The sequence below is a fragment of the Oncorhynchus nerka genome, linkage group LG9b (assembly GCF_034236695.1).
Source record: "Oncorhynchus nerka isolate Pitt River linkage group LG9b, Oner_Uvic_2.0, whole genome shotgun sequence".
Taxonomy (NCBI): domain Eukaryota; kingdom Metazoa; phylum Chordata; class Actinopteri; order Salmoniformes; family Salmonidae; genus Oncorhynchus; species Oncorhynchus nerka.
Genome location: NC_088424.1, coordinates 43,709,219 through 43,732,018, shown reverse-complemented (window position 1 = coordinate 43,732,018; position 22,800 = coordinate 43,709,219). Strand labels below are relative to the sequence as shown.

Sequence of the window (22,800 nt, the reverse complement as noted above, 5' to 3'; positions counted from 1 at the left end):
AGATATTACTTCATTAATCAGCCCTTGCGGTCATACATATGTAATAGCGCCATTATTCTGCATTGTAAATTGATGTGGAATTGTATGTATTGTTCTTATCGTTTTAACGGAAAACCGATTTATTAAAAATGGCCGTTTAAACCTTAAGCAAGATTGTCCATTTGTCACATCCCTAATTGGAACTGCAATGTAATGCATTGTAGAAGGAAGGAGCAGAGTGGCTGTAGCTTATGTAGAGACATACCAAATAAATTGACAACATAGGTGTAACAAACAAAACATAAATGGCACAAATTATCATTCATTCACCTGTCTGTAGTAGACTTCGTAAACTGGGTTTCCACTCGATAACTGCAGAGAAATCAAGAAACGTCAGGGGAGATGTAGTTTAAAAAAATAATAATAAATAGCACGTTTACTTACACATTTTGGTCTACTTACATTCAACACATTTTGGGAATACTTGCAAGATGTAACCTATGTTGTCACAGGTAAAGTTACAGCGAATCAACAGTATCAGTATCTAAATCTGTGTCACTGTCAGTATGAAGTGGTTTCAAGTCTGCCATGACCATCTCTCTTAAGTAGAGCAACCCACATTACTTGTAATAATGATGAGCAAGTCAACAGCCATAATAAACAGTGTGAACAGTGACGATTAGGAAGATAAAGAAGGAAATTACAGCTGAGCTAACAAACACTGGAGCTAACAGTTCAACTTTTGGTGACTTGGCTGCAAGCTAACTTCAAATAGACTAGTAGCTAATTGTTTGACAGTGACAGTATTACTGACACAACTACGATAGTAAAACATTGATTGTCAATGTGATTCGTGATATTAGGAAAACATAGTTACAGCTAGATAGCAATCATTTAGCTACACCAACTGAGCTACATTGTCGGCTCCCTTCCTGTTGCTGGCTAAAATGCTAACTGCTAGCTAGATAGCTAACAAGGGGACATGCATCAATCTTTGACTTCTCGGCTAGTGGTTACCATATAATTCAATCACTTTCGAGATGTGTGAATAACTAGCTAATGTACACCATTTAACCATAGCAAAAACATCTGGAAAGTACGTATTTGGAGTTACCTGGGTGAGAGTCATGAGCGCCGCCATATTTCCTGCTGTGTCGAGAACGCGCACACCCTTGAAGCTACGACGCGCCTCACCACTGACAGCTCGACATTGTTGACATCAGTGGTGTGGAGGAGCATGAATGCATGGGGAGGGAAAACTTGTTATTTTCAGTAACACCGAATAAAATAAAACAATAGAATAGAACTAGCTACACCCTTTTCCATTGTTCACCCTTCTATTCAGTGCCAAGTCTAGGACAAAAAGGCTACTCAACAGTTTTTACCCCCAAGCAATAAGACTCCTGAACAGGTAACCAAATGGGTACCCAGACTATTTGCATTGTGTGCCACCCCCCCCCCCCCCCCCCATCCCTATTTTACGCTGCTGCTACTCTCTGTTTATCTTATATGCATAGTCACTTTAACCATATCTACATGTACATACTACCTCAATTGGCCCGACCAACCAGTGGTCCAGCACACTGGCTAACCGGGCTATCTGCATTGTGTCCCTCCACCCCCTCTTTTACGCTGCTGCTACTCTCTGTTCATCATATATGCATAGTCACTTTAACCATATCTACATGTACATACTACCTCAACCAGCCTGACTAACCGGTGTATGCATGTAGCCTCGCTACTTTTATAGTCTCGCTACTGTATATAGCCTGTCTTTTTACTGTTGTTTAATTTCTTTACTTACCTATTGTTCACCTAATACCTTTTTTGCACTATTGGTTAGAGCCTGTAAGTAAGCATTTCACTGTAAGGTCTACCTACACCTGTTGTATTCAGCATTTCACTGTAAGGTCTACCTACACCTGTTGTATTCAGCATTTCACTGTAAGGTCTATCTATGCCTGTTTTATTCGGCATTTCACTGTAAGGTCTATCTATGCCTGTTGTATTCAGCATTTCACTGTAAGGTCTACCTACACCTGTTGTATTCAGCATTTCACTGTAAGGTCTACATACACCTGTTGTATTCAGCATTTCACTGTAAGGTCTACATACACCTGTTGTATTCAGCATTTCACTGTAAGGTCTACCTACACCTGTTGTATTCAGCATTTCACTGTAAGGTCTACCTACACCTGTTGTATTCAGCATTTCACTGTAAGGTCTACCTACACCTGTTGTATTCAGCATTTCACTGTAAGGTCTATCTATGCCTGTTTTATTCGGCATTTCACTGTAAGGTCTATCTATGCCTGTTGTATTCAGCATTTCACTGTAAGGTCTACCTACACCTGTTGTATTCAGCATTTCACTGTAAGGTCTACATACACCTGTTGTATTCAGCATTTCACTGTAAGGTCTACCTACACCTGTTGTATTCAGCATTTCACTGTAAGGTCTACCTACACCTGTTGTATACGGCGCACGTGACAAATAAACTTTGATTTGATTTTCCATTCCTTATAGCTTTTATGAAAAATATGTTGGCAAAGAAATGATGGTCATTATAGAACACAGACATTCAATAAATGGGAATAAACAGTCAAGTTGGATCACTTATTGCCGAGGCATTTAGCTAATTTACTGTGCTTGTTATTCAACAGGCGCACTATTTTTCTAATTTATTGTCTGTCTTTATTACCGTTTTTATTTTATTTTATTGCTTTGGTACTATTTTCACAAGTATGTGGAGAATTTTAGTAGTAAAGAACTACAAAACTACAAACTGGTAACACTTGTAACGCAGCTAGTCATACATATTGTGCCTTTCATTGTGCATTCATTTTGTTTGTAGGCATCTTTCAGCACACAACCATTCAAAATATACGTTAACCGTGAAATATAATGAGTACATTGGTTTAGTCATAAAAACACAAAATAATTATATTGTTTCAATGTAGTTATTTTAACAACCAGTTCATCCAATAGCAAAACATTTACGATACATGTTTCAAAATTGCCCTTTGAATGTATTATGCGACAGTACATTAGTGTTTTCACATTAGAAATCGCAGTAAATATCCTCATTGTTCATGCAACTGGGGGAAAACTTTTGGCATGGCGAATTCAAGCCTGACATACTGTAGGTCTGGATGTAAATCATTGCATGGCTCGTCTGTGGGGGATGATATGTGCCAGAATTAAGCCTAGACAACTGCACCACCGTGTGGCTGTCGCCTACCATTGAACATCTGACTGACATGACATGATACAAACGCCATACTAACGTCTGCGTGTTAATGAAAGTCATAAGGTGAATAGTTTATATTTAAATGTATTAAACCATAAATGTTAGAAACGTAATGTTTTTCCTGTGCACGCCGTCATGCCAAAGTAGCCACCTTGAGCCACCGCTTGTGTATTTCCTGTTATAGTTAATGGCCTATAAAAGATGATGTCCAATCTACAGGTAATCTGTCTTTCCCTCAACAACTCATGGCATGGTATGTTGTCCTATCTCGCTGTATACAAATCTAAATATTGTTAGCTAATCACAGACTGTGTTGTTACCAGTTCCCAGTAGCCTACATCAGAGAACCAATAAGAGTTGTGTCCGTGGCTTTCAGTCGAATAGAGGAGTTCATAGGCTTTCCCAGGGGGTCCGTACACTCGATTTTCGAGAGTGTCTGGCCAAGATAGTTTCCTTAGAGACGATGAAAAGAATTACCAAGATGTCCTTGATCCGACTGAGGAGTAAGCAGGTTATATTTAAGTTGTGATACCACTAGGAAATATTTAGCCCTACTGTGTTGCTAAGGCAAATTTTGTTGATTTGAAAATAATAACTTTTTGTCTACAATGAGTTGTATGCTTTCGACGTATCGTCGGAAGCACATAGGCAATATATTTTACTATGTCGATAGGGGAGTAGACTAGTGTACAATAATAACGGAGTTTGATGTGAAAATTTACACACATAGGATATATACATATTTTACATTGTAATACACTACCCCTACATGCCACTGTGTGCTGGAGCTATGGATTTATTGTTCCACTGTCTCTAGGCCTACGCATTCACACTCGAACGGAATTGAATGGGGGATGCATAACTACTTTTCACTGAAGAAGGGAACGAGGTACAACTTATAATTTCGATCGAAGACCTTAAAATCATGCCTGACAAGACCAATGAAATCATAACGATATCTTATAGTGTGGATAACAGAGTAGCCTATTCTACAATCATGTAAGTATATGGGCTAGTATTCATTTAAATTGTAAATGTGTACGAGTACGCTACTTCATTCAATGATTATGGAATTGTACAAGGTAGATAGAGGAGCAGCAATGTAGAGGAGCAATAATGTAATTGAATGTGCTATAGGATTTTTTTTAAAATGTATTAATTAAATTGTAAATGGGGATGGAGAGGCTACTTCATTCAGTGAATACTAAATGTCTTGCTTTCTCTGGGAGTACGTTAGTGAAGGCTTTTCAGCTGTTGAACTATGGCAAGGTTGAAATCATTTCTAAATCTATCTTTCTTTTAGTCAATAAGTGATGAGCCAGAGCAACCAATCACCGTCCCTGCAGCTGTTCTACCCACCACCCACACTGCTCTCCCTCCACAAGCATCCTCATTCTCTTCTCCTGTTCAACTCATTTGACACCAGACTGAAAAAGACTGTACATACATACCTCTGTGTCCATCTCATTGCAACATGATCCAACCAAGGCCAAAGATGGACGCCTAAAATGTGAGAAATGTAAACAAGATGCTACAGTTGTATGTGTGTGTGTGTGTGTGTGTGTGTGTGTGTGTGTGTGTGTGTGTGTGTGTGTGTGTGTGTGTGTGTGTGTGTGTGTGTGTGTGTGTGTGTGTACGGACTTCCAAGAAAAGACATGAGTGGATGGCAAATGAGATAGCGATGAGAGTGAGAGCATAAGTATGAAAATAAAGACCCCTTGGGATCTAAAATGAATATGGGGTGCCCTCTTGTGTCTCCTTTTTTGTCAATTTGAGGATACTACAGCACCCCTGGTGGAGGTTCTTGGAACACTGCTATTTAAGTCTGAGCAGAGGTTGATGAAAACCTTCAAAGTTGGTGGTGCTACCAGACAGATGTTTGAGAAAGGGGTTCCAAAAGGGTTCCAGGTAGAAGTCTTTTTGGTTCCATGAAAAACCCTCTGTGGAATGGAGCCCGAAAGAGTTCTACCTGGGACCAGAACGGATTCTCCTATGGGGACAGTGGAACAAGTGTAGGCCTATATTGCAGTGGTGGTTCCGTGTTTTTCTGTAATAAAATAAATAACAAAACAAATCAGAAATACTATGAAACAGACCCACTTTTAGCACACATTTGCAAGCAGGCAAAGTAACCTTCTATGTGTGCTGAGGCATGTGTGATCCTTTAACATTGACAGGATTGACAACAAAAAAAGACGTGCTCACATGCAAACAAACGGTACCATGCCTAACTTGCACCGTTATGCAATTATTCGGAGACTAGATACAAATAGCTAACACTGGCTACCAATGTTCTAGCATTCATTTATTGAGGCAAGCAGATCAGAGATGTCAAGGTGGTACCCAAGTATATGCCATGTGTATATGTGATACATACATATGTATGTCATATGTTTTGATGTTTTATTTCATTTGTTATTTTATGAACCCATTTATTGTATCATAATGGAGGTTGGCTAGGTTGCTAATGGTTTACATTTAAGAGAAGGGATTAAGATGGCGTCTGAACATTCTGTACTTTTTTTTAACAATGTTTTTAGATCCAATTTGTTTTATTTTCTATGAACAAAAGCTCAGTTTGCTTTATGTAATATATGTAAATATGTGATGTCACGAGAAAATGGGTTGTTAATATTTGTACAAAGATAGCGTTTAACATTTCGTTAGCTTGATGCTAACCAAATTTAGCTTGGCTAAGCACTTGTTAGCTCTAGGCTAGTTGGTTTCAGTCAATGTAGGCTTACATGTTAGTGGTTAATAATGTAATGGTTGTAGCATTGTTGTGGAACTGCGATTCCTGGGAGTGCATTCTGATGAAGATCAGCAAAGGTAAGTGAATATTTATAACGCTATTTCTGACTTTTACTGATTCCACAACATGGTGGGTATCTGTATGGCTTGTTTTTGTGGCTTAGCTCTATACTCAGATTATTGTATGGTGTGCTTTTTCTGTAAAGATTTTTGATATGAGGTTTACATCTAATTGTTGTATAAGATGAATGAGTGAGTATGATACTGTTTGTAAAATTGTGTAATGTACTTTTGGAATGTTTAAAGAAGGAAAACTCAAAAAGGGAATTGGATTTGAACTAAATCAGAGGACCGCCCCTGAGCCCAGTTAGGGTTAGACATCCTGGGACAGCCCTTTTCTGCCATTCCGAATAAAACCCAACTTTGAGAAATTATCAGCAGACCATGTTTTTCTCCATTAGGAGACTACAAAGGTTGTAGACCATTGCTGAACCTTTTAACCATACCACGTGGTTAAACTCTTAGACTATCGATATCGACAGAATAAGAACAAGTATATTGATGTTAATTACTAGTCTGCAGCTAGGAATTCGGTGTCATTGAATGCGAAGAACGACAACCGCCGAAACATTCGTTCTACTACGAAACTAATGAATGTCACTCTGAGCTATCCACTATAACCACGAGAGGGAGAGACGGACAATTCTACAAAAGAAACAAACTTCTCGCCAGCGATCAAGACGACACACTGAGCATAAATATATATATTGATTGATTGCAATTGTTCCCGAACGAGTGAGCGTTCATGTGTAAAGGATTAGCATTTCAATTGTTAAAATTATCACTCTGTAGTGACTTCTTAGTCGACCCCCACTTCCCCTTTTGTCTAACAAGCCGCCATGCCGGTTTAGCCCACTAGGGCACATTCTCCTATCATTTCATGTAACCACAATTACCATGTTTGTTTGCTTGTTTATGCACTTCTGTGAATTACTTAGTTAGTAATAAATAAATGATTTAAGACAATTGATGTATGGATGACTCATAGTGAAGACTGGTTTCGTGCAGATAACCAACAATTTACAACGTTTGGAATGAGACTAACGTGAGGTAAAGTAAATAATTCATTAATCAGAAGACTATGGATCAGATATGAAAATATCTGAAAGGTTATATTAGGAAATTATAACCTTGTAATCTGAATATATTTCCTTGGTGCCCCGACTTCCTAGTTAATTAGTTACATGATTAATCAGTTGATCGTGTAATACTAATTGCAGAGAATCTTTGAAAAAAACTATAAGTCTTCAGTTAATGATAGTAAAGGCACGACAACAGCTTTGCACACTCTTGGTATTTTCTCAACCAGCTTCACCTGAAATGCTTTTCTAACAGTCTTGAAGGAGTTCCCACATATGCTGAGCGCATGTTGGCTGCTTTTCCTTCACTCTATGGTCCAACTCATCCCAAACCATCTCAATTGGGTTGAGGTTGGGTGATTGTGGAGGCCAGTTCATCTGATGCAGCACTCCATCACTCTCTTTCTTGGTCAAATAGCCCTTACACAGCCTGGAGGTGTGTTGGGTCATTGTCCTGTTGAAAAACAAATGATAGTCCCACTAGGCTCAAACCAGATGGGATGGTGTATCGCTGCAGAATGCTGTGGTAGTCATGCCTGTTAAGTGTGCCTTGAATTCCAAATAAATCAGTGTCACCAGCAAAGCACACCCACACCATGACTCCTCCTTCTCCATGCTTCACAGTGGGAACCACACATGCGGAGATCATCCATTCACCTCCTCTGTGTCTCACAAAGACATGGCAGTTGGATCCAAAAATCACAAAATTTGGACTCATCAGACTAAAGGACAGATTTTCACCTGTCTATTGTCCATTGCTCGTGCTTCTTGGCCCAAGTATGTCTCTTCTTATTATTGGTGTCCTTTAGTAGTGTTTTTTTCAACCATGAAGGCCTGATTCACACAGTCTCCTCTGAACAGTTGATGTGGAGATGTGTCTGTTACTTGAACCCATTTTTTGGGCAGGAATTTCTGATGCAGAGGTAACTCTGGGTTTTCCTTTCCTGAGAGCCAGTTTCAAACTTTCTTGAAATTTCTTGAAATGTTCCAGATTGACTGACTTTCATGTCTTAAAGTAATGATGGACAATTTTTGGGTTACTACATAGTTTTTATGTCTTCACTATTATTCTACAATGCAAAACATTTTTAAAAATAAATAAAAACCCCCCTGGTACTGTATTTAAATCTTAAATATTGCCAGATTGGTTTTCAAAGCTGTTTCACAAGGTGTTCATTATTGTAAATTGTAACAGATCCTTTGATGGTATTTGTTACTTCAACATTGTTCATTGTATCCTACATACAATAGATATATATTCAACCACAAGGGTGTACTACTGAGCTATGATTTTTTTTTGTATTATAATGCAGGACTACTGAAATAATATTATTTCAGTGTAGATAAGGGAAGGCCTGTTTAAAATGAAAACATGGCAGCCAGACAAGCCAGTGTATGAATCAAAAGTATTTGCATATGAATAGAGTGGAAATTAGCTGTCTTTGTGATCTGTAAGGAAAGTAACATTAATGTGTGGGGTGGGGGAGGACATCGAAATTATATATTATTTTTTCATAAAAAGCAGAAGATGGTAAATAACATTGATTAGCCAATGCAAATTAATAGGAAAATAAAAGCTTATTAATAAGAATACATTTAGCCTAATTGGTAACACATATAACGTGGGGAGAAGTCAAAGGGTCCTTGTCAGGCAGACAGGTTGTCAAATCCAGATGAAATATAGGTTTTTCATGTGTATCACATCTGTAGGTGATTGTGGGCTAAATCAATGACAAACAGCTGAAATGTTCCGGCTTCATCATGATCTGTGATCAAAACAGGCTGGGGTGTTTTCGGATCCATTTAGGCTAAGGTTATGCACAAGAAAGCAACTGCACTGAAATGAATAGCCCGCTATGCACTCCGACAAACCATCAAACAGAAAAAGCGTCAATACAGTACTAAGATTGAAATATAATACACCGGCTCCGACGTTCGTCGGATGTGGCAAGTCTTGCAAACTATTACAGACTACAAAGGGAAGCACAGCCACGAGCTACCCAGTGACACGAGCCTACCAGACAAGCTAAATTACTTCTATGCTCACTTAGAGGCAATCAACACTGAAGCATGCATGAGAGCATCAGCTGTTCCAGGCGACTTTGTGATCACGCTCTCCGTAGCCAATGTAAGACCTTTAAACAGGTCAACATTCACAAGGCCGCAGGGCCAGACAGATTACCAGGACGTGTACTCCGAGCATGCGCTGACCAACTGGCAAGTGTCTTCACTAACATTTTCAACCTGTCCTTGTCCAAGTCTGTAATACCTACATATTTCAAGCATACCACCATAGTCCCTGAGCCAAAGAACACTAAGGTAACCTGCCTAAAGGACTAGCGACCCGTAGCACTCACGTCTGTAGCCAAGAAGTGCTTTGAAAGGCTGGTCATGGCTCACATCAACACCATTATCCCAGAAACCTTAGACCCACTCCAATTTGCATACCGCCCCAACAGATTTATAGATGATGCAATCTCTATTGCACTCCACACTAGGAACACCTATGTGAGAATGCTATTCATTGACTACAGCTCAGCATGCAACATCATAGTTCCCTCAAAGCTCACCACTAAGCTAAGGACCTTGGGACTAAACAAATTTATCTGCAACTGGATCCTGGACTTCCTGATGGGCTGCCCTCGGGTGGTAAGAGTAGATAACAACATATCTGCCACGCTGATCCTCAACATAGGGGGCCCTCTGGGGTGAGTGCTCAGTACCCTCCTGTACTCCCTGTTCACCCATGACTGCATGGCCAAGCACAACTCCAACACCATCATTAAGTTTGCCGACGACACCACAGTGGCAGGACTGAGCCCCGACAACGATGAAACAGCCTATAGGGAGGAGGTGTCAGAGGAAGGCCCCCCAAAATTGGTACAGACTCCAGCCACCCTAGTCATAGACTGTTCTCTCTGCTACCGCACAGCAAGCTGTACTGGAGCGCCAAGTCTAGGTCCAAAAGGCTTCTTAACAGCTTCTACCCCCAAGCCATAAGACTGCTGAACAGCTAATCAAATGGCTACCTGGACTATTTGCATTGTCCCCACCCCACCCCCCATTTTTAACTGCTGCTACTCTCTGTTTATTATCCATGCATAGTCACTTTACCTCTACCTACATGTACATTACCTCAATGACCTTGACTAACCGGTGACCCCCGCACATTGACTCTGTACCGGTACCCCCTGTATATAGCCTCCACATTTACTCTGTACCGGTACCCTTGTATATAGACTCCACATTGACTCTGTACCAGTACCCCCTGTATATAGCCTCCACATTGACTCTGTACCGGTACCCCCTGTATATATCCTCCACATTGACTCAGTACCGGTAGCCCATGTATATAGCCTCCACATTGACTCAGTACCGGTACCCCCTGTATATAGCCTCCACAGTGACTCAGTACCGGTACCCCCTGTATATAGCCTCCACATTGACTCTGTACCGGTACCCCCTGTATATAGCCTCCACATTGACTCAGTACCGGTACCCCCTGTATATAGCCTCCACATTGACTCAGTACCGGTACCCCCTGTATATAGCCTCCACATTGACTCTGTACCGGTACCCCCTGTATATAGCCTCCACATTGACTCAGTAGCTCTGGATAAGAGCGTCTGCTAAATGACTTAAATGTAAATGTAAATGTACCGGTACCCCCTGTATATAGCCTTGCTACTGTTACTTTATTGTTGCTCCATAATTATTAGTTTTTTTGTGTGTTTTTTTTGTAAAAACATTTTTAACTTCAGTTTATTTTAGTAAATACTTTCTAAAACACTTTTTTTTTCATACAACTGCATTGTTGGTTAAGGGCTTGTAAGTAAGAATTTCCCTGTCAGGTCTACACATGTTGTATTCGGCGCATGTGACAATTACAATGTGATTTGATTTGATTCAATGCGATTCTCCTGAATAAAAAAGCATCTGTTAAGCTGTATGGTCTTTGCATAGACCCATACGATTCTCTATATTTTCTTCTCTATTTTTGTTGTTGTTGCTCTTTTGCGATAGGCATAGGCTACCACTAATATTCTAAATTGCGGATCATTTAATAAACCAACCACATTTTCCTGTGATGTTGAGGCTGAGCAATACCTTTGATAGGCTTGTAGACTACGGAAATAATCGTGAAGTTAATCATTGTTATTACCGAGATCACTTTATATAATCTGGACCGTTGTTTTTTCTAAGGTTAAGCAAACAAGCGGTAGCGATATCAACTAGCCTAATAATTTTTGAGGTGATTGAGGTGATATGCCTATTTTAGCATAATCAACAATTATTATTATTTTTTTAATTTTACCCCCAATTTCGTAGTATCCAATTATTAGTAGTTACTATCTTGTCTCATCGCTACAACTCCCGTACGGGCTCGGGAGAGACGAAGGTCAAAAGTCATGCGTCCCCCGAAACACAACCCAACCAAGCCACACTGCTTCTTAACACAGTGCGCATCCAACCAGGAAGCCAGCCGCACCAATGTGTCGGAGGAAACACCGTTCCCCTGGCGACCTTGGTTAGCGTGCACTGCGCCCGGCCAGCCACAGGAGTCGCTGGTGCGCGATGAGACAAGGATATCCCTACCGGCCAAACCCTCCCTAACCCAGACGACGCGAGGCCAATTGTGCGTCCCCCACAGACCTCCCAGTCGCGGCCGGTTGCGACAGCCTGGACACGAACCCAGGGTCTCTGGTGGCACAGCTGGCGCTGCGATGCAGTAACCTAGACCACTGCGCCACCTGGGAGGCCCATTCATGGTAAGATCTGTCATAATAAACTAACACGTAAATCAGTAACACATAAGATGACTGGAACACCACATCTACATTACCTATACGTGTCACGTGACATGAACATGACGTAAACGCGTCGGCAGTATGACGCCTTAGAAAACAACTTGCCTCCATTGACATTCCATGTTAATTCAAGGGCAGTATTTTATGGCGCTAGGAAGACATTAGGTGACTTGGTGAGAGGTATCAGTAACTTCACGAGGCTTAAAACTGGCACTTATCACCCCCCCATATCATCCATGGCCTGAAGGAGGGTGGTTCGCTTATTGGGGTGGCGATCATACATCTTCCACCTGTATTTTAATCAAGTATTGTACTATGTATTGTAGTGGTCCTGTACGTGGCTCAGTTCATACATATTATGAACATTTGAACATCTTGGCCATGTTATAATCTCCACCTGGCACAGCCAGAAGAAGACTGGCCACCCCTCATAGCCTGGTTTCTCTAGGTTTCTTCCTAGGTTTTGGCCTTTCTAGGGAGCCTTTCTGCTTGCTGTTTGGGGTTTTAGCCTGGGTTCTCTGTACAGCACTTTGATATATCAGCTGATGTAAGAAGGGCTATATAAATACATGTGATACTGTAAGAGCATGGCACTAGCAGCACCAGAGTTGTGGGTTCGATTAATACCAAAATGTGTGGACTATTTTCACTTTAAATAAAAGCATCTGCTACGTAAATATATCACATGTATTACAGTTCTGTATTAGCCAATGCAGTTTTTAGCAACTTTGTTTTTTTGGATACATGTTTACTGTATAGGGGATACATTTCTTTGTTTTTGACTTTATTTGTATACTGGTATTGTATTACTGCACTGTAAGAGCTACAAACACAAGAATGTCGCTGCACCTGCTGTAACATCGGCATATCTGTGTACACGACCAATAAACGTTGATTTGTTACATAAAGCACATCTCTAATATTGTCAATATCAGATTTCTTTTAAACGTATTGTGAAGTAAAATCATAAATCGTAGATTCAAGTATATATATATATATAAACTTTGTTTCTACTTCACATGCATTTTCATTATGTAGTTCTCAAAATCTGTAGCAGACAAACCAGATATGTAAATGTATAGGTTCACCAAATGTTTAAATGATCGATTAGGAGCAATCGGATTACTAGTCAAATCTATATTAACAAAAGAGAATCCTATCAAAAGTAATGTGAGCGTTGCATTGCGAAAGGAAATTACTTTATATGAACATGTATTCCGATGTGAAAAAGTGACTGTGTGTTCTACTTAAGTCAATTGAAAACGTTGAGTTTTGAAACAACTGCCGTTTGATCAGTTTAGAGTTTTGAACTAAATTGTGAAAATGTACCACATGTAAAAACTGCACCAAAGCGATAAACCGCCAGTGTTATTCATTGTGTTGTCACCCACGTGGCAAAATTGTTTAATCATTTTATTTTTTATTAATCCAATTGGTTGATCATGAGTAAGACCCTTCTCAGATTATTTTCCTACTGTGTCTAATATCAAACACTATTTTCAGTATAATATGTAGGGGTCAATAATAAGACCTCAGTTATATTATTTTAATAAAACTTTGGTATCAATAACATTGTTATAAGAAAAGTGTGCATTCCTAGGTGACATTGCTGTACAACATGGGTTTTTATTTTATTTTACCTTTATTTAACTAGGCAAGTCAGTTAAGAACAAATTCTTATTTTCAATGACGGCATAGGAACAGTGGGTTAACTGCCTGTTCAGGGGCAGAACGACAGATTTCAACCTTGTCGGCTCGGGGGGGTTTGAACTTGCAACCTTCCGGTTACTAGTCCAACGCTCTAACCCACTAGGCTACCCTGCCGGGTTGACATGACAGCAATATGTTTGGTGTCCAACAGACCCTTGGCATTGTTAGGATGGAACGCCATTCAAACAATCACCATACTTTCAAGGGGGGGGGAAAAAATAAGGAATTTTCAAATTCAAAAGCAGAAACTTAAACTGTATTTGACAGTCACAGCATTGAACCGGAGGGACAATTTATAAATGACTAATCTTTCACACTATTCATCAAAACGCAGAGAACCCAACAACTGTTTTAATTGGCCAAGCATGTAATCTCATTGAACACGTATGGAAACAAACAGTAAAGACAAAAAAAAAGTGAGGAAAATTCAGTGCGAAACAAATGGATGTAATGAGAACACAGTAGAATATCAATGAGCTGATGTGTGAATGACAAAGTGCCAGGTGGATGAGAAGAGGCATGTTGAGAAATATGTTGCACTTTACAAACATTCAGTGGTACAAGAACCAATTTATTTCCAAACGATGACAACCAGTGACTTTGTGAATCACGTCAGAGCAGAGAACATCTTGGTGTGTTAAGTTGAGTCGGAAAAGAAACGTCAGAGCCGATGGACAAGGGGAATAATAGCATTGTTACACGGTACAAAAGTCAAATGAACTGCAGTTGGATATAAAGAAACTGAACATACTACACAATTAAGCATGACATACTGGATTGGGAGGACCTATGAATGTCATATCTGGATATGGGAAACAAAAATCACCTATAAACATACAAGCTGATGTGTGAATCACTAAGTCCAATATCACCCAATCTGTATCCCAAATGGCACCCTAATATATAGCAATACTTTTACCCAGGGGTCCTGGTCAAAACAGCACTATATCAGAGGTAGGGTGCCATTTGGGATACACTTCAGTAAAGCTTGTAACCCTCAATGGACCCATTGGCTTCTCAGGGGATGGATGCATAGCAGCCATGATAACTCCCTGGTTAGTAGAGCCAGAGCGGGACACGCACCCTAAAATCACAAATCAACCCCTAGCTCATAGCTACTTGTGTAGATCTCAGAGGATTGCATAATTGGCAGATCCATCTTGCCCTCTGTTGGAATTGTAGTCAAATTGTAGACATCCTTCCCGAATCTCTCAGATCTACACTAGACTGTGGTGGCTAGGGGTTGAATTGGGATTCAGACAGACACTCGTGTCCAAGCCAGCCTATAGCTCATCTTTCTCTGGGGCCTCTTCTTCCTCAGTTCCTTCCTCTGGAGTCTCCTCCTCCTCCTCCTCCTCCTCTTCGTCCTCACCTTCCTCGTCCTCACCTTCCTCTTCTGCCTCAGTGGCTTGTTCTTTGTTTTTCTCATCTTCCTCTTTACGTTTCTTGTCATCTTCCACCTGTTTCATTTTCTTCTCTGGCTCCTGTGACATGTGTAAAGAGGGGTGGTAAAAGTAGATGGACATGTATGGACAGTGAACTGGAAGCCTTATTGTGGTAGGTGGCATGTTCAACATTTCTGCTCGAGCCCGGCACTAGGACACCAGATTCAAATAACCAAGGAGTTGATTGGTTGAAGAATTAAAACATGGTGTGTTAATATTGGGAATGTACAATGAACACTCATAGGAGAATAGAGGACCAGCCAGTTCAACACAGTATAGTTATCACATACCTTAGTAACACCCCATGTCTCAGCTCCAAACTCCTCTGCTTCCTTCACATCATCTGAGACCAGGAAGTTGTCAAAGATTGTGCCAGATTTCACCTGAAAAGAAACTCATGTTGGTGTCTTAACTACATTGATAAAATATATATATATTTTTTTACTATTTATTTTTCACATGACCAGGAAAAGGCCCTACTATCTACAATTAGCATTACTGTAGATAGTCATAAGGCCATAGGGGTAAAGTACAAAGGAAGAGAGATCTACTCCGAGTCTTCTAAAACTAACCAGCTTCAGTTAGCTTAGCTTACAACAAAGCAGCTTCAATGAGGGTTCGCCAGCTAACATTGATAAACAACCAGAACCAATCTTCAGGGTCATTAATAAAAGCTAAACTTCAATGTGTGTGTTTGACTGTGGAGTCCGCTAGATCGTTCCCATTTCAAGCTCATATTTTTTAAAATATATTTAGGCACGTTAGCTGGCCAGCTCATTGACCCTGCTTTGTAGTAAGCGAACTGAAGTCGGCTAGCCCTCAAAGACCCTTAGTAGTAAACCCCTCAGGAGTTTCTTGGCAAGGTCACATGGTTAGGTAAAACTTGAGGGTAAAAATAGGAGTTTCTCACAGGTGTCCACCATTAAAATGCATATTTGAAATATGTAGCATCTATGTATAATGTATTATGTTATATTTAAAATTATGTGGTGTCCAGTCTCACCTGCCACAGATCCAGGCCCAGAACACTGATGTCATCAAACTTGTAGATGTTAGAGTCAGCGGCGTACTCTGGGTTATCGATCTCAGGATGGACCCAGGCTCCTTTGTAGTTAGGGTTGTCTATCTGCTTGGGCTTCCACTCTCCCTGCAGAAAACGCATGGTTGTTGCTTTAGTCTTAGACATTGTTTTTAAAAAGCAGTAGGCGCATTCTTCCTGCACCTTAGCCCAGGGCTAAGGAAGATTTCAGCCCGGGGCTAAGCGAACGTTCACTCTTGCACATTTTATATGTGGGCTAGTTGGCCCTGCTCCGGAACACGGTTAGCGACGACATATGCATGTTAATTTGATCAGTAAAATCATACCATTTCATCCTTCAATCTGAGCAAAATACTGTAATACGTGCAAAAACAAAAATGTTTGCCATGCAGGTTGGCTAATGTCTTCGTACTTACTCAACTAAAGCAACTGCTAGAAGGGCAGCAAACACTTTTCATAGCTTTTATGTATTCGGCGCATGTGACAAATAAAGTTTGATTCATCTCTGTACAGGGGCGAGATCGCATATCAAAAGTAAAACATAGTTTCCGAGGTCAGACAGCAAAAACCATCACTGTTGGAAATCAAATGCTGGTCCAGATGCAAGAGGAAATGGCATTACCAAGTGTCTTGTAAACAGTGGTCGCATGTCAGAGACTAAATGTAGTCTAGCGGTTAAGAGCTTTGGGCCAGTTATCGAAAAGGTTGCTGGTTCAAATCCCTGAGCCAACTAGGTGAAAAATATGTTGATGTGCCCTTGAGCAAGGCACTTAACCCCAATTGCTCCTGTAAGTTGCTCTGGATAAGTTGCTCTGGTCATCTACCAAATGACTAAAATGCTAAATAAAAATGTTGGTCGCTTGTCCATTATCCCAGGGCTTTGGAATACATGTGAATACTTACCCAATGTAAAAAAAAATGCTTGTGTGAACACAGGCTAAGCTAGCCCTGGGGCCGAGGACAATGCATCTAGGCCTGGGGCCGAGGACAATGCATCTAGGCCTGGGGCCGAGGACAATGCATCTAGGCCTGGGGCCGAGGACAATGCAGTGTGATAATGTCTATAGAGTCTTCCTCAACTTGTGCCAGTTGCACAAAGGTTAAGTCCTAACCAGTTTTGCAACAAACGGTCCAAATTGTGTGGCATTATTTCAGGAAACAACTTCCTCCATTCCATTTCACAAAAACTGAATGGCAACAAAAGCTGTTGCAAAAATGTTGCTAGAACTTCCCTTTCAAGAATAACATGTTTCTACAACGTTGCGGTCTTGAATACCACTCTGGCTAAGCACATCTCATTGACAAATTAGCTGAAAACACTCCTCTTGGTTCAGTTTGATAAGCTGATAGTGTTTCTCAACTAATGTCCTCGAGTACCATCTAGTGCACATTTTTGTCCTAGAACCACACTAACAAATCTGAGTCAAACTACTTATAGCAAGCCTTTGATTAGTTGAATTAGGTACACTTGTTCTGGGCTTGTAGACTGGATTTGAGGAACACTGGTATAGTGTGATCACTGATCACCGCCCCAGCCTAGTTTAACACAAACCTTGTACTCTGGGTTGGTGATCACAGGCGGCTCCCACTCTCCATCCATGTCCACGTCCCAGTCGTCAGGCTTCTTGGCATCAGGGTCAGGGATGTTCTCAGCCACATCCCAGTCCTGGAACAACAGTCATTTACTACTACAGTATAGCTTACTGGACCAATCCTGGACACACAGCTCACAACATAAAAATCACTTCCTGCTATGGCACGTCGAGGTCAGCCTCACCATATCATGGTAAAACAAATAATAATATATGACTTGGACGGAAATAGGTGTAGGTACTCTGGTCCTGTTTATATTTAAGAGCAGGAGCTCCACAATACTTTTGAGTTGAATAGTCTATCAGAAGAACAAGAACTCAAACAGTGAAACCTCTGAGGTGGTGTTGCTACTAGCCCCTCCCGAGTGGCGCAGTGGTCTAAGGCACTGCATCTCAGTGCTAGAGGCATCACTACAGACCATGGTTAGATTCCAGGCTGTATCACAACCGGCCGTAGGGCGGTGCACAATTGGCCCAGCGTCCTCCGGGTTTGGCCAGGGGGTTAGGCCAGGGGGTTAGGCCAGGGGGTTAGGCCAGGGGGTTAGGCCAGGGGGTTAGGCCGTCATTGTAAAATAAGAATTTGTTCTTAACTGACTTGCCTAGTACACTCAGCTCCTGCACTGACTATAGTAATAATGAGGCATCCGTCCTCTACTTTCTTTTACTGGGTGTATTTTACAGTAAAGTGTCTTCATACGATCTAAATGCAGTTTAGATAAAAGTTTGATTTGGATAGGCTTGGTGCCACGTGGTGTTTAAAGACAGTGGTTGTACCTCTGGCTTGGTGTCTTCAGCATCGTCCATCTTGGGGCGGTCGTCCCAGTCCTCGGGCTTCTTGGCCTCGGGGTCCTTGATGGTCTTAGCCGGCAGGAAGTCCCAGTCCTCCTCCAGAGTGCCTGACTCAACCTTCTCATTATCGATCTTCACCTCGTAGGTCTGGTTTGGGTTCAGGATAAGCGTGTACAGGTGGGTCAGCTCGTCATCCTGAAGAGGGGGAAGAGAGATCGCTTAGGTTAAAGTAGGTGTGTGTGAGAGTGAGACGGTAATCAGAGGACAGAACTCAAAACGAGAGCACCTTACCTTGCACTTGACTTCCTTCTTGATGAGGTGATTCTTGCCCTTGTAGTTGAAGATAACGTGGACCTTCTTGGTGCTGTAGCCACAGATGTCAGGGCCTGTACAGGTCACAGGACAGAGTATGATCAAATTAGCACTAGAGGTGCTAATTGCATATTTAGTTGAATTTAATTAATGTTAGCAGGCAATATTAATTAGGGAAATTGTGTTACTTCTCTTGCGTTCATTGCACGCAGAGTCAGGGTATATGCAACAGTTTGGGCCACCTGGCTCGCTGCAAACTAATCTTCCAGAATTTTACATAATTACGACATAACATTGAAAGTTGTGCAATGTAACAGCAATATTTAGACTTAGGGTTGCCACCCGTTCGATAAAATACAGATCAATTACGTATTTCACTGAAAGAATAAACATTTTGTTTTCGAAATGATAGTTTCCGGATTTGACCATATTAATGACCAAAGGCTCGTACTTGTGTTTATTATATTATAATTAAGTCTATGATTTGACAGAGCAGTCTGACTGAGCGGTGGTAGGCAGCAGCAGGCTAGTAAGCATTCATTCCAACTTTACCGCGTTTGCAAGCAGCTCTTAGCAATGCTTGAAGCACAGCGCTGTTTATGTTTTTGCATTACGTTTTTGCATTATTTAAATCAAATTGAGCATGTTTCATTATTTGAGACTAAATAGATTTTATTTATGTATTATATTAAGTTAAAATAAAAGTGTTCATTCAGTATTGCTGTAATTGTCATTATTACAAATACACAAATAAATAATGAAATCGGCCTTGGCTTTTTTTGGTCCTCCAATAAATTGGTATCGGCGTTGAAAAATCATAATCGGTCGACCTCTAGTAGAGACTTTCCATCCTATCACCACAAAGTTGTCCAAAATAATTGAGTCATCGTCACACCTACCAGTCCTGATGTTCCTGCCCATGTTATTAGACTAGGAAATAAACCTACTCATAGGCTCCAATAAGGACCCAGAGTTTTCCGTGGTCCATGTCACAACGTGTTAAATTTAAGAAAAACTCCTGTGTGTATTCACTAACCAAATGGAAGCAAATGGAACAAAAAACAGGGAGGGACCTACCTGAATTTGAATAATATATATTTTGTTTTATGTTGCAAAATGTTTGGCTACAATTTTCTATGATGTGCCCTAATGAATACGCACCAGTGCCCTGCCCATAAGACCAGACAGAAGTACCTACCGAACATGATGTAGTACTGAGAGTCTCCGTGCATCTCAGCCTGGTCAAGGGTGGAGGGGAACACCTTGACATAACCGCCACCACAGTCAATTTTCTGCTCGTGTTTCACAGTGAACTGGATCACCAGAGTCTTTCCCTCGTTGCTGAAGGGTTCGAAGCGGGCCGATGCGGCATAGAAACGGGCGTCCTGGCTCGTCTGTAGACCTGGGGACACAGCCAGAGTGTCGCATGGTAACACTGATGAATACTCGCTGTATAACAGTCATAATGGCTGACAACACAATAGTCACAAATCACAAACAGCCATTATCAGTATCTTAGTTAATAACAGAACATGTTCAAGACCCCAGCCAAACAGCAGGCTGCAGAATTGTGGTAAATTCCATCAATTCAGGAAGTAAACCGAAAAGCTACAACCAGTGTAGGAATTTCAGTTCACTTCCTGAAATGACCCCAAACCCTAGTAGGCAGCACTGACCCAGGAGACAATAAAGAAACTGACCCAGTAAGGTCATCGACCCAGGAGGCAATAATGAACTAACCTTTGTCCTTCTCAGCATCTCCATAGAAGTTACCAGCTGTCAGTTTCCACTCTCCGTAGTCTGCCTTGTGCTTAGAGTCCAGCCAGCGAGTCTTCCAGGCATCTGCAGAAAGATACACCAACCAATGAACAGTCAGAATCATCAAAAAATGAAGACCAGTCACTGACATCGCAAAACAGTGGAAAATATGGCACAAGGCCTTCTCCATCTCAAACAGTAATTTTACAGTCTGGACAACATCTGATAAGGGCAAAAACATTCATTTCAGTTTTAATTTAAAAAGTGTCACCAGCTACTTCTCTGATGACATACACAAAAACAAATGGCTTGATGATTAGGTATGGAGAGTCAAATGTTACAAATGGAACTCATGATTCTGTCTGAATAGACCAGTGTAGCCTAACTAACGTGACTGTAGTTACCTAACTAAGTCTGCAAATGTTACATTGTCAAAGCTAATTTTCTTTCAATATGTAGCAATATAGCTAGCATTAACATGTAAATAATGCATGTGCAACAAAATATGCAGCATACAGTTCAATTGAAGAGAAGGCAGTGTGACAACTCATTTCCAGGTCCATCTTTGAAACTCGTGCATGGCCTGAGTAAGTGGGCTAGCTAGCTAACGTTTCTAGACGAGGGTGGAACGTCAGAAATAAAACGAACTTACCTCCATCAAGGAATTGTTCTTGGAAATAAACGGTAGAATGAACAGAAAATATGGACAGAATTATCGCGAATGCTCCCAAGACCTGCATTTTGACCGCCTAAAGCTTAAACGTTGTCCTCAAAAGAGACTCTTCCAGGTAATGTCTTGTGATTTCAATGAATGACAAGGAAGGGAAAGCAATTTCGGAGTTGCTCGAGTGAACAGATGTCTGCCTCTCATTGGTTCAAACGCTATCATCCTTAACCAATCAGATGAGACCACGAAACACACGCTCGGTCATTCCTCTTCCGGTGAACTAAATTCCGCTGATCCAGTGGTAAATTGTTTTGAATTGATAGTACAGAGTTTATGTCAAAATTGACTTTTCATAGCAGGTTAGGACAATTTATTCAGCAGGTTAGGATAATTAACGTAGCAGCTTAGGAAAAGGGTTAGGGTTAGCTCAAATACAACATTGCCTAACTTTTAAAATCAGAATCATGGTCAGATTGAGCCTTATTCTACAATGTAGGAAATACTAAAAAATAAAGAAAATACTTGAATGAGTAGGTGTGTCCAAACTTTTGACTGGTACTGTATGTATGTATGTATGTATGTATGTATGTATGTGTGCTGCTGCTCCAGTTTCAACTGTTCTGCCTTATTATTATTCGACCATGCTGGTCATTTATGAACATTTGAACATCTTGGCCATGTTCTGTTATAATCTCCACCCGGCACAGCCAGAAGAGGACTGGCCACCCCACATAGCCTGGTTCCTCTCTAGGTTTCTTCCTAGGTTTTGGCCTTTCTAGGGAGTTTTTCCTAGCCACCGTGCTTCTACACCTGCATTGCTTGCTGTTTGGGGTTTTAGGCTGGGTTTCTGTACAGCACTTTGAGATATCAGCTGATGTACGAAGGGCTATATAAATAAATTTGATTTGATTTATGTATGTGAAACGGATGTGAAACGGCTAGCTAGTCAGCGGTGGTGTGCGCTAAATAGCGTTTCAACCGTGGATGTCACTTGCTCTGAGACCTTGAAGTAGTGGTTCCCTTTGCTCTGCAAGCGGGTGACTGTTGTTGATGTGTGCAGAGGGTCCCTGGTTCGCGCCCGGGTATGGGTGAGGGGACAGTCTAAAGTTATACTGTTACATTACCAATCAAAAGTTTGGACACACCTAATAATTCCAGGTGTTTTCTTTATTTGTACATTGTAGTTTAACAGTGAAGACATCAACACTGTGAAATAACACATATGGAATCATGTAGTAACCAAAAAAGTGTTAAACAAATCCAAATATATTTTATATTTGAGATTCTTCAAAGTAGCCCATGTTTGCCTTGACAGCTTTGCACACGCTTGGCATTCTCTCAACCAGCCTCATGGGGTAGTAACCTGGAATGCATTTCAATTAACAGGTGTGCCTTGCTAAAGGTTTATTTGTGGAATTTCTTTCCTTCTTAATGCATTTGAGCCAATCAGTTGTGTTGTGACATGGTAGGGGTGGTATACAGAAGATGGCCCTATTTGTTAAAAAGCCAAGTCCATATTATGTCATGAACAGCTCAAATAAGCAAACAGAAACGACAGTCC

The 22,800-nt window shown here is 40.9% G+C and overlaps 2 protein-coding genes and 1 long non-coding RNA gene across 4 annotated transcripts in view; 1 reads left to right on the top strand and 2 right to left on the bottom strand.

Annotated features, from left to right (window-relative positions):
- Nucleotides 1-1,163, bottom strand: part of LOC115122745 (epidermal growth factor receptor substrate 15-like 1) — a 99,775-nt gene extending 98,612 nt beyond the window's left edge. The window contains exons 1-2 of the mRNA XM_065013758.1: nt 1,094-1,163; nt 310-351 (exon numbers count right to left, since the gene is read on the bottom strand). Coding sequence (XP_064869830.1) covers nt 310-351; nt 1,094-1,120 — 69 coding nt within the window. The 5' untranslated portion in view covers nt 1,121-1,163. The remainder of the gene's footprint in view (nt 1-309; nt 352-1,093) is intronic.
- Nucleotides 1,164-3,631: 2,468 nt separating this feature from the next.
- Nucleotides 3,632-4,942, top strand: LOC115136443 (uncharacterized). 2 transcript variants are annotated; one of them, XR_003864623.2, is made up of 3 exons: nt 3,632-3,732; nt 4,047-4,118; nt 4,533-4,942. It is a non-coding gene; the product is annotated as an uncharacterized LOC115136443 (long non-coding RNA). The 2 variants fall into 2 exon arrangements; XR_003864624.2 differs by having other exon boundaries at nt 4,047-4,228.
- Nucleotides 4,943-13,973: 9,031 nt separating this feature from the next.
- Nucleotides 13,974-21,403, bottom strand: calr3b (calreticulin 3b). Its single transcript, XM_029651428.2, has 9 exons — nt 21,225-21,403; nt 20,555-20,656; nt 20,013-20,216; nt 18,794-18,888; nt 18,488-18,697; nt 17,674-17,787; nt 16,086-16,229; nt 15,373-15,465; nt 13,974-15,121 (listed from the first exon to the last, which is right to left on the bottom strand). Exons 1-9 carry the CDS (start codon nt 21,310-21,312, stop codon nt 14,921-14,923), a joined length of 1,251 nt encoding a protein of 416 aa, XP_029507288.1. The 5' UTR covers nt 21,313-21,403; the 3' UTR covers nt 13,974-14,920.
- Between the last annotated feature and the right edge of the window lie 1,397 nt (nt 21,404-22,800).